This window comes from Urocampus carinirostris, chromosome 14 (assembly GCF_059441175.1).
Source record: "Urocampus carinirostris isolate Australia breed hairy pipefish chromosome 14, RoL_Ucar_1.0, whole genome shotgun sequence".
Lineage (NCBI taxonomy): Eukaryota > Metazoa > Chordata > Actinopteri > Syngnathiformes > Syngnathidae > Urocampus > Urocampus carinirostris.
The window spans coordinates 38,601,314-38,614,156 of record NC_142362.1 but is presented as its reverse complement, the minus strand read 5'-3'; the positions used below and the strand labels follow the sequence as shown (position 1 = coordinate 38,614,156).

The 12,843-nt window shown below is 39.6% G+C and overlaps 1 protein-coding gene and 1 pseudogene across 1 annotated transcript in view; both read left to right on the top strand.

Moving 5' to 3' along the window:
• The window catches only part of gli2a (GLI family zinc finger 2a), a 146,258-nt gene that overhangs the window by 133,235 nt on the left and 180 nt on the right, over nt 1-12,843 (top strand). The window contains exons 10-14 of the mRNA XM_088352835.1: nt 320-469; nt 2,710-2,874; nt 4,651-4,935; nt 8,728-9,094; nt 9,180-12,843. The exon at nt 9,180-12,843 is cut by the window's right edge and continues 180 nt beyond it. Coding sequence (XP_088208961.1) covers nt 320-469; nt 2,710-2,874; nt 4,651-4,935; nt 8,728-9,094; nt 9,180-11,401 — 3,189 coding nt within the window. The 3' untranslated portion in view covers nt 11,402-12,843. The remainder of the gene's footprint in view (nt 1-319; nt 470-2,709; nt 2,875-4,650; nt 4,936-8,727; nt 9,095-9,179) is intronic.
• Nucleotides 6,535-6,705, top strand: LOC148353391 (U2 spliceosomal RNA; annotated as a pseudogene).

Here is a 12,843-nt window from a genome sequence, read left to right as displayed (position 1 = left end):
ATTTCGGAACAATCACTAACTAAAATTAATGCGCTGTACACTATAGGAACCGGTCTTGGTCAAGTATATGTCTGCATCTACTTATCACTGCAATGTTTTTTACTAATTTGGATTGTATGTTATTTATATGGTGTATTCAGTTAATAACATGGATAGTAATCACCCCAAGCAACTTAAACTTTTTAATGTTTTCTACTTGACCGGTAACTATCTTTACCTGTATTTCCATGTCTTTTTTGGATTCCTTGAATATCATTACTTTAATTTTTGATATATTTAATGATAGTTTGTCTCACTGTGACTTAAATTGTTCCTTCAGCACATCAACAATGACCACATACATGGCGAAAAGAAAGAATTTGTGTGTCGGTGGGTGGAGTGTTCACGGGAGCAGAAACCCTTCAAGGCCCAGTACATGCTCGTGGTCCACATGAGGAGACACACAGGCGAAAAGCCACATAAATGTACTGTAAGTACAATTCTTGTCCAACAGGACACACCCATGCACAAGACAACCAGCGAGTGACATTCTTTAGCCGTGTTTTTCAACCTTTTTTTAGCCAAGGCATACTTTTTTAGTTGAAAAAAATCTTGAGGCACACTCTCTGTCTGAAATGGAAATTAATACCTAGCACCGGTTTAATGTTTTTATTTTTAAGCTCAAATCATCATGTTGCATAATCCGACAGTATAAAGTTTTTATCATTGTTTGTGGTCACCGTGAATCTTTAGATAGATCGGTCAATTATTTTGGTTCATAATTTTACTGTAATTTCAGATTTTTGTATAGTTTTAGCCTGTTGTTATAAGTTTTACAAAAATTGTATATTCTCTTTCCAGATAAAAGTAATACAAAAGAAATGAGAATAAAGATCTGCCAGTAAACAAATTTGATTTGACTACATCAACTTTTTTTTTTTTTAATAATAAAATATTTATCAAAATGAGTAAAATTATGAGCTAGGTTTATACTTGAATTTATTAATTGTATTATTTATATTTCAGTGTAATCCTAAACAGTTTCATCAAGATATAATTATGTTTTTAAACAATGTTTTTAAAAATGTCCGTGTACTACCTCACGGGTAGATAATTGATATATGATAACTTAAAAAGAATAGGTATCTGCTTAATGATATCAATAAATGTTAGTTATTTGGCTGACCTCTGCAGATAAATTGAAAATTACTGGACAATGCCATGCTTTTTTTCAAAGATAATATTGTAAACACTCTAGTTTGCCCCAGCACACTGTTTGAAAACACTGCTATAACTGTTCTATAGGACATTTATTTTGTTGACTGGGACAAGGGTTAGCAGACAGTTGTATTACTCTCTTATGATCAATACTTTCAATAATTTTCAAAAAATGTTAGTCTTAAACTAATATGAATCAATCATTAAATGAATTTTTAGTAGCAGCCTGACTTTAGTATTGAAAGCAAGTATTCAGTTTAGAGGTCAACAGCTTATCGGGATGGCCGATGAAGCGAAAAAGTGTAGTTAACTTGTTTTAACGAGGCACGTTCAAGTGGAGACCGATATATTAGCTCTTGTCATAACATTAGTATGTCAATGAAGGATGCATGTTTGTCATTAAAAGAGACCATAAAAGGCATGCTAAAGTGGAAGGCTGAGTGATTGGCCATAACATTAGTTCGTCAATCTAGCCCAAAACATGTGTGCCCACACTTTAATTTGTGAGCTCTGTTGAAATTCTAATGCACTCTTTGCTTAAAGTTAATTTAAGTCATATTGGTTGTAGTGACATTTTTCATTTGTTTTTATTGTAAAAAAAAAAAAAAAAAAATCAGGGAGCTATTGTCGGTTTTTATGTACTTTTATACAAGTTGCCGCTAAACCCAATTTTATTTCCTGCAAGTCAAGTCAAGCCATTTTTATTTGTATAGCCCTTAATCACAAAGAGTCTCAAAGGGCTGCACAGGTTATTGCACAGACTATTATTTAAGACTATTATTACACCATCCCCTGATCTGTAAACAACATAAGGGCAAGGAAAAACTCAAAAACCTCAACATGAGGAAAATGAAGAAACCTTGAGAAGGGACCGCACATGTGGTATCCCCTTTCAGGATTACCAGGCAAAGGATGTTGCAATTACAAATAATACAGAGATATTGTCCCCAAAAAGTATAGGTTATTCATATGCTTTAGAGTAGAAGTGTGTTTTAAGCTTAGATTTAAACATTTCCACTGAGGTTGCAGTTATTTTTTGGTGTAAGTGAACGATTGGTCATGTTAATTGTGTTGAGATTCTAATTTATTTACTGTAAAAGGTTTCAGAGAGCTATTAAAGTTTGAATTAAATTATTCTTTGATTATTTTTCCATTATTTAAAAAAAAATCAGATTTTTAAACCTCTGCAGCAAATGAATACCAGCTCCCAAAATCGGTTATCAACCTCCACTTATTGCTAATAATCTGTATCATGTCTGCCCTGAAAAACCCATATCGATTCATCCTTAATTCAGTTATCTCTCAGTAACTGTTTGAATGTGAGTGACTGTCTGTCGCTACTTGTCCCGCAACAACTGGCTAGCAAACGGTTCAGGGGTACTCCGTCTTCTGCCCAATGTCAGCTGGCAAAAAACCCTACACCCTGCAACCCTGAGCAGGATAAGCAGTGTGTAGAATGGGATGAGGGCTCTCTGTGGCAGTTTTTCTAACTCTGTGGTTTTCTATTTACAGTTTGAGGGCTGCGCAAAAGCTTATTCCCGCCTAGAGAACCTCAAAACCCATCTTAGGTCCCACACTGGGGAAAAGCCCTATGTGTGTGAGCATGAAGGCTGCAACAAGGCTTTCTCAAATGCTTCTGACCGGGCCAAACACCAGAACCGCACGCATTCTAATGAGGTATTTTCACCAGCTTATAGCGTGGCTCCCGTATACAGTAAATTCCTGCAGTCATTCTTTAGCAGGGTCTGTAAATGTCATGGGTCGGGAACCCATGGCTTGCAAGCCATATATGGCTCTTTTCATGAGTCAGGGTTCATACAGGTGCTTGAAATCCTAGATAATTCTTACATTTTAATGTTGTGTTATAAAGGCCAGGAAAATCCTTGAATTTTGTGTGAAGTGCTTGAAAAATGCTTGAAATTGTTGCCATGGGCAGTCTGAGTCCATCGACCACACAACAAATAAGGACATTTTTTTTAAAAAAGGCGCGTTAAAAAAACGTCACATGCCTGCTCTCAGTCATTATAGCGTTGTCATGTGACCACCCCCTACTGGTTGCACCTGAAAGGACAGCTCTATTTAAAACCAGCGCTTTTGCCTCGTCTGAGTCAACTCACTGAGAAGAGCCATCCTTTTTGCCCCCAAACAGCTCCTCAGATTTTATTATCAATAATAAGAAAACTTTACACACCAAATTATTTAGTAATCAGTGTTTTTGCAAGGAATCCTCGAAAAACACATGAAATATAAATTGAAATAGTCACATATGTACGAAAAATAGGTAAATATAGAAGTATAGGGATTTCAGATTACTCCCAGATGTCCAAAATGTCCCAAAACTTAAGTACCGTATTTTCCGCACTATAAGGCGCACCGGGTTATAGGGCGCACCCCGAAAAAATAGTTTTTGGTCCTATTTTTGACATACATAAGACGCACCGGATTATAAGGCGCTACAATGGGAACGTCGACAAAACAGTCAGATAGTTCAGTCCAACTTATTACCCCCTTAACATTCCGAAAGCTTGCAAAGACGCAAATACGTGTCGAGAACACGTGCGGATGCGGTGTCCGTACGATGTCACTCAAATGCATCGTTCCATCATTCGGAAGGTTAAAGTCTTGGGATTCAAGAAATGCCAACCATTCCTTAGTATCTATTTTCTTTTTCGCTCGCAACTTTAGTGTGCATATGACAATAAACACTTGGAATTGAGTTTAATTTAAAAATAGACACTCCATTCCATCCATTATCTGCACCGCTTATCACAGAAACATCGAGTTCAGTCTAAAACAAGACAATATAAAACCCGGAGTAGCTCACCGAAGTCGTTGTGTTCATAATAATGTGCAGCCAATGTCCTCTTATATCCGTGAGTGTAGTAAATCCAGGAGAATACAATGTTTACAAATACAGAACAGAAATAAATGCTTTCTCTATGCCGTCAGCCACATGCTATACACATTAATCTTTTTTGGCCAATTGCGGCTTTGTTTCGCCGTTTGAGCCAATGCCAGCCTGTAAATGATAAAAAGGATCCGCCCCTTGACCTCCGAATAACTTTAGCCAATAGTGATCGATTCAAATGATGATTGACACATTGGTTAGCCAATGAAACGCCGGTAAATAAATCCCAGCATACACCGCGTACTACTTGGCGTTCGGGGGAAAATCTAGTCGGCGGCTGCAAGTTAGTTGGAAAACTTTGCAATTTTAAAATTGATCCATAAATAAGGCGCACTGTATTATAAGGCGCATGGTCAGCTTTTGAAAAAAATAAAGGCTTTTAGGTGCGCCTTATAGTGCGGAAAATACGGTAAATGGAATGGAGTAGATGTAACTTGTGACTACCCACCTCTGTATAGGTCACATCTTTTTTATTTACTTATGTTGTCTATGTGATGGTAAATTGCAATTCTGTGATGCCAAACCTGTTCTATACCTCCTGACAGAAACCATATGTATGTAAAATTGCTGGTTGCACCAAGCGCTACACAGACCCCAGCTCCCTCAGGAAACATGTTAAGACTGTTCATGGACCTGAAGCTCACGTCACAAAGAAGCAACGAAGTGACGCTCCTCGAGGACTTCAACCTCCCAAAGAAAATGGCCAGAATGAGTTCCTTTCAAAAAACGGAACAGCAAGTACGGATGAAAGGACTGATGCTAAAGGCATTACAAGGAATTCCTTGGAAGGCGGCCTACAAGTCAAACCGATCAAGACTGAAAATTCCATCGTGAGTACTGATTCTACACTTCAAACGATCACTGTCGTAAATCAACAATTTGAAAATTTGACTTGCATGCTCTGTGTATTTTGTTTATTTTCCGTTGACTAATAAGACTAGTGGTGTGTTGAAGCTCCTGCCCATCTGCTTTCTCTCCAAAGTAGTGCCCCTTTGGACAGCATGTTTTTTTATTTTTATTATACACAATAATCCCTTGCTGTATCTCGGTTTACTGATCGCAGTTTTTGTACCTTGCGGATATACCTTGGCATTGTCTTCGGCATTGTTTTTGGCTAAACAGAGCAGGATGCTCTCTATTGCCAACAAATCTGTACCTCTCCACTCGCTAAACTTGCTCTGGAGCCACATGTGGGTCTTTGGCACTCCCTAGTGGCTCCCTGCCGCTTTTTCAAAAAAATTTGATAATGGAAAAATACATGTTCAGTACGGTAAGGTAAACGTAGTTTTCAATAATGTTCACATAATGTATCCATGAAGTATCATGTAAAATGAAGTGGATCATGTCCTTAATTCATACAGTTGTGCAATAAAACGGCAATATTATTTTTAAAACTGTAATTTAAATGCAAAGAAACTATTTAAAAAAACTTTTAGAAATCACAGTACTTTTATTTTTTAAACAGATACTTAAGTTTTATAAGTCAGGTTTGTCTTTGAGTAATAAATAAATAACGGATTAAGTAAATACATTCAGCTTCCTAATTTGCAGCTTTTTTTTTGCTGGATATTTTTGGAATGCAACCTCCGCAAAAAATGAGGGATTACTGTATTTTACAATTATTAAACACTTAATTTATTAAGTGTACACAAGGGATGCCCAACCTCTTTTCAAGCTGAAAGCTGATTTCTGTTAATAATAAGCGCAAAGGGCACCCGGTTTATAATGGATTTCTAAATCTACCGTAAATTCCGGACTATAGAGCGCACCTGATTATAAGCCGCACCTACCACTTCTTGAGTGATTTGATACCCATGTATAAGCCACGGACGCCCGCAGTAAAGCTCGCGACACAGACCCAAGCTAAACCTGAACCAGGCTGTAAGTTCCATAATTGTAACTTCATAGATAGTAAACAATTCCGGAACCACAATTGGCATCACAAATAGAGAATGACACCCGTAATTAAGGTATGATGCAGACTTGTAAAGTCGGGGTCCCGTTGAAAGTAATCCAAGGAAACAAAATGTATATTTCCAAAGTTAAGGGTGGGAAAGATATATATCCACTATTGTCCGCTGCGAAAACAGACAGATTTACCGGTAACTCAGTTTTACCACATTTCTCATCAGCCCGCGTTTGCTCCGCCCCTTATTTTTGATTAGTCCGTAAAACACATAACAGAATAAATCTCTAAAATAAATACATTACAAAAATATACAGTTGCAAATACATATTATACATGGTTACACATATTTACGAAGAAAGACAGTACACCTAAAGAGTTTTCAAAGCTTTAATAATAATAATATAACTTTCATCCCAAACCGTGCCTTTGAAAGGTACCAACACTCTAGTAGCATCACGCTCGCAATGTACCAAACATACCTGTAAAGAAAAGGCTTCCGGTAAATGTGAAATTCGTATTGATCGCTGCTTGCGGCGCAGTGGTTAGCGCTTGTGCGGCAGATAAGTGCAGCTTCTGGTTTACTCAAATCAATCTGGATTTTTTTGCAATCCGGAGATGGAATAAGAGCTTGCTCTGTCCACTCCACGCATCGGCCCGGTATTGCAGTACTTCCGGGAACGGTGCATTCGCAATGATCGCAGCAATGCTTTAGGGCTAGGACCTTAGCTTGGCCTTTTGGCTGAGAGTAAGTGTCCCGGCTCCTAGGCTTTGTAACGTATTATGAACTGACCGATAACGGATAATGGATAATGAATAACGAAGATAGGACAATAACCCTTAAAAACCCCCTAGGACCTTGACTCAGCCTCTTGGCTGGAAACAAGTGTCTTGGCCTCTTGGCTCTGCAGTGTATTATGATTTGACCGATAATGGATACTTGATAAAGAATATAGAACAATAACCCTCTACAAACTATTTAAATTTCATTCATCATTTATATTTTCGTGGGGAATCCCACACTGCTGTCCTGTCACGTCCGCCAAAAAGGCGCACTGTGTGATAGGGGGCGGCTCATGTTTTGAATAAAATCAGACCTTTGTGTGCGCCCTGTGAGCGTAAAAATACGGTAAGTCGATATTTGCATTTCAAACTGGTGCGCTTTACGCGAATTGGTTACAAAAAAGTAGCTCACAAGTTCAAAAAGGTAAGCAAACCCTGATGTAGTGGAATTGAAAAAGGAGTGCCCCAAAGCACATGGAAGGATACAAACTACAGAGACTCAAAGTGACCAAAATGCACCATGTTACTTCTCATTTTTGCCTAGCCTTTTTTGGAGCTTTTTGGGTACCCAAGGTGGCGGACAATTATGTCATGTCCCTTTAGGTGAGACTCATGTTATGTAAAATACATGATACATTATCGACCTACGAGCATTCAAAGAAATGTGTGTTCATATGATAGTTCATGTATTTTGCTTATCAATGAAACCAATTTTGGTTTTATTGAATGAATTTATATTTTTCTACCACTAGGACGCGTTAAATCAGGGGTTTCCAACGTGGTGCCCGCAGGCTCTCTAACAACACATGAGTAGCCTGTGGACAGGTTCTGAAAATAACTCACCAAAGATGGGTCTTTACAATTGTTGTAGTTAATTCAATTTCTAACTAACATGACGTTTTAGTGGTTGACTTAACTTCTAATTATTAGAACCTGGTAATAGCATAGTAACAACAGTGATAACATTTATCGTTATTTTAGAAATGTATATCACGCCATATAGTTAGATAGATAGCTCCTCTTGTGTCCAATACAACAAAATCCATGGATATACTTATTAAATAGGTCAGATATCAATAATTATAATAGTTACAATAATCACATATTTTATACACTAATCTTCGCAATACCCATCCCTCAACGTCATAATGCGCATAATGTCACTGCGGCACCAGTGATGATATCAATAAAAATAAACACAATACTTATAACAGTTCTGATGTGATAATAGCACAATAACAACAAGTTAGCCATAGTTTGAAGTGCAGTATTTCCAGTCTCCGTCATATCCCATTTTCTTCATCTCTGTATTTCGCCAGTAATGCTTTTTTGTATTTAAATTTGAACACATGGATATTTGGACATTGTTTGATTTCATTTTGCAAATTATTCCAAAGTCTGACTCACACACAGACACACACATACTTCTCCTGGTGGTTCTCACCTTTGGGATTTTGAATTCACCACAGCCCCTCAAGTTATAATATATATATATATATATATATATATATATATATATATAGTAACAAAAAAAAGCTCTCAGCTTCAAAAAGGTTAGTGACTCCTGCGCTAAATAATACACACTGTCAGCATAGCATAAAAAAATTCTGTACAACCCTCAGGAGCTGTGGGTAAATATGACTGACGGTTGAGATATTGTTTTAGTTTTGGCTTGAACTTGCTTTTCTGTTTTCTATCAAACCTTCGTAATGGAAAGTCTTCACTGAGGTGAGCACTTAAATCTTCTGTCTTTTGAATCAAGCTGCTGTAGTTACATACCTCATCTTGTCACATGCCATCTGCCTTGTTTCATTCCAACTAATTTGGTAAATTTACAAAACAGTTCACACCGACCACAGAGGAGCGTTTACCATTTTTGCTATTATACGGTTTCTCTAAATTACTGACATATATTTTTCTCTTGCTGCCCTAGATGTATCAGTCCAGTCCTGGCGGTCACTCGTCCTGTAGCAGTCAGCCATCACCTCTCAGCAGCGCAAACAACAACGACAGTGGGGTAGAGATGGCCATGCACAGTGGAGGCAGCTTCGGGGACCTCAGTGCCCAGGATGAGTGCCCTATAGTTGACTCTACCGTTTCTGCTGGGGGGCAACAATCAGGACTGGGACTTCAACTAAGGAAATCAGTGGGACATGGTGTCACCGTTGCCATCAAATTGGAGAACATCAAGAAAGAAAGATTAAAGACTGTGAAAGACTCCTGTCCATGGGGTAATTCAGCACCACAACCCCCACAAAGCCAATGCAACATCATAAAGTTGCCCCCGATACCTTCAGTTGGTAAGTATAATCTCCGGGTTTTGGGTTAAAATACATTGATGATGTAACCATGAAGTCCAATTGAACCTTTTCTTCTAAATTGCAGGTTCCCAAATAGAAGACTCAAACTCAACGAGCAACCTAAGCAGTGTAGTCAAAGGTCAGAGATTGGGAGACCAATATTTGTGTGAAGTTACTTTGTTGAACCAGTTGAACGATCGGCGTAATAGCACAACCAGTACCGTCAGCTCGGCGTACACTCTGAGTCGGCGTTCGTCTGGCATCTCACCTTGTTACTCTAGCCGACGCTCCAGTGATGCGTCGCAGTTTGAGGCTCACCGTCACAACAACATCAGTTCAGCTGACTCCTACGACCCAATCTCTACTGATTTATCCCGACGCTCCAGCGAGGCTAGCCACTGTGGAGGTGGTGGTCTCAGTAGAGCCGGCGGGGGTAACATCCCGAGCCTCTTGAGTCTGACACCGGCTCAGCATTATCGTCTCAAAGCAAAATATGCCGCTGCTATCGGTGGAGCACCACCTACTCCTTTGCCAAACATGGAGCGAATGAGCCTCAGGTCGCGCATGGCTTTCTATAACGACTCTCTGGAATTTCCTTCACACCAATACCACAAGATTCCTGGAACTGTGCTCCGGCGCTCCAGCGATACTGGCTATGACAACCGTAGCATGATGACACATGGAGCACATGCCAATTTTCCACGCCGGGCTAGTGACCCAGTCCGCCGTCCCGCTCTCGACCCCCTGACCCTTTCTGCTGCCCAGCGCCATAACAGTATGAGTCGTATGAACACTTCAGCAGATTGCCACCAAGTATTAGCAATGCATGCTTACACTCGCTCTGATGGAAACTTGCAGCGATACCCATTTACTGCAAGGCCACCAAGCATTTCAGAGAATGTAGTAATAGAGAACATGGCAGTCGATGGAATGGGGACCGGAGGCGAGCATAATGCAGAGGATGATATAGTTCTTCCAGATGACATGGTACAATACCTTAGGTCCCAAAACCGTGCCACCCAAGGTCACAATTTGGGACAAGGAAATTACCAATTCAATAACCAGTCTCAGGGTATTCAGGCAGGCTTTGCACCTCAAGCCTCATTTTATTCCCAAAGAAGGGTTCCTCTGGTTCATGTTGACATGACACAGTCTACTCAGTCAATGGGTCACGGTGACTCACAACAGCGTTTCTCAGCATCATCTCATATAAATAAAAATAACATGCCAGTCCAGTGGAATGAGGTCAGTTCAGGGACCTTGGACACAAAGCTTCCCAAACTGCAGCAATCTCTCAGGGGTAACTTGGTAGTTGTTCCACAGAGAAATGATTTTGCTTCCTTCCCGGCACAAGGTCAAAGCCTAGATAGCAACCAACAGGTTGGTCCAATGAGTCAGAACTTGTACAATAACATGAGGTTGATCAACCATCACCATCAGCAAAGACAGTGTAGCAATTTCAAACAATGCGATCAAAGTTCCACGCAAGGATTTACCCAAGAAACTCAAAATTTTATTTCTGCGAGTAATAATGTGAGATCTAGTCGCAATGTTACGATGGATCAAGGATTACAAAGTTACAGGGGACGGACACAATCTGAACAGTATTCTCATGGGCACCTTGTGGTTTATGAGCAACAGCATCATGATATTTCATCTCAACACAGCAATGCGCACAACGGTACTGTTGAAATGTTACCACAGAGACCTCCTGCAGAACCCAAGACAGGTGGCAGACAACACTCTGGCTCCAATATGATGCAAATGAGCAGAATTCACAAATCATCTGATGTGGGCCCTAGTCTATGCAACGACACATCAGAAGCAAGCCCAAAAAGACCCAATGCATCACAAAACAACTCTGAGAATCCTAATCCTGCTTTGTTCTACAGAGGCGAGATACATCTATTTGAACAAACTCCTTCCAACTTTGACGCTATAATGTCTCCCAGGGTGATTCCGACCAATAACAGCATGGCAGCAAACAACATGGCCTCACCAGGAGTGGATCAGGTCTCAAGCAGTACAGTTGATTCTTCCACAAGCCGAAACGGTGGTGCTGAACACACCCAAATAGATTTTGACTCCATGTTGGATGACGGCGATCACTCTAGCCTTATGTCAGGCACCTTGAGTCCCAGCCTTTTGCAGGGTCTCTCCCAGAATTCATCTCGTCTCACCACCCCTCGCAATTCTGTTACACTTGGACCGGTACCGGCTGGAATCAGCAACATGGCCATCGGGGATATGAGCTCGATGCTCACAGCACTGGCTGAAGAAAACAAGTATCTCAATATGATGAGTTAGGTGCTAAAATAGCTTTAGGCCATTCAGTGTTGATAGTTCTTATATCAGGAAAGCATGAACGAGACAAATGACTGACTGAAAATGAATGAGTGGCCCCTTTGTTGTCACTGTCTGCATACGTATGATATCCTTGTTATATTTGTACTGCAATCATTTTACAGCGCCTTGCAAAGGAAATGGATGGGTAAAATAGGTCGTATTTTCCAATTGAGAGTTTTTAGTATAGTACTGTATTTAAAAGTACCTCAAGTTATTGCAATGTTTGATCAGGATTTACATGTGCGTCTACTATGCCGTGACGGTAACTAGTACACACAACAAAGTATCAATTACAACAGGGGTCTCCAACCTTGAGCTATGTTTTGTTACTAATTAGTGAAAAGGGCATCCAGTTTGATATGCTTTTCTGAAGTATCAACTCATGGTAATGCTATGTTAATATCAGGTTACTAGTGGTAGCCAGGGTCAGGACACTATGCCCCAGGGGCCACCCGTGTTCATACAGGCTTTTTAATTTTGCCAGCCGTACAAAATGGTAGAAATATCACGACAATATATATATTATAGTAAATATAGTACATATAGTACTAAAATTTTGTTGGTGCCGGTTTTGTCCCCACTGCTGCCTTGTGTGTATACTTCAAAATTACTTAAAAACTGTATATGAAATTTAGTGTTTACCTGATATTTTATTTTGCTTTAAATCTGAAAAGAAATAAAGTACTGCATTACTGTTAAAAAGAGACTACTACAGTAATACTATGGTTTGAAAAAATGTACTACAAAAATACTGTGACAGAAATACTTAAAAAACACCAAAATAACTACATTTATGCTACAAAAAATACTACTAAAAGAATACAACAAAAATTATACTTTAGAAATAATGGAAAATACTAGAAAAATACTACAAAATACAACCACAGTAATACTACCGAAAATGCAAATGAGAAAAATTGGATAGATCTCTACGCCCAGGCCTGGGCACCTGGCCACACTTTAGCGCAATAAATGGATGGATGAATCACAATGACCTAGTGCTGGTGAGCTTTATTCAGTACAGGTCTGCACCTTATCTGTCCTTAGGGGGCACCCTGGTGTCCGCGGGAAACACTTTGGAGACCCCTGCATTAGAATTCGTCAAATATTAGTGTCCACAGGCTTTCTTTTGATCATTGTTTGAGTTTATAAGGATGCCCCTCTGGATTGGAGGCATGAACTCTCTATTGTGTCAAATCTGCAAGGGAAAAATAATGAAACGGACAAGGGTGTGTTTTAGTTTATTATTACAGAATTTGTGCCTCTCCACGTATTCTCTGAAAGAACATACACATACCAGTTGAATTGTTAGTAAACACATTCATAACACACCGCCTCCACCACCTTGTTGCTACAACCCAAACAGCCCTGGGCTAAAGATGAACTGCAGAGGGGAATTCAAG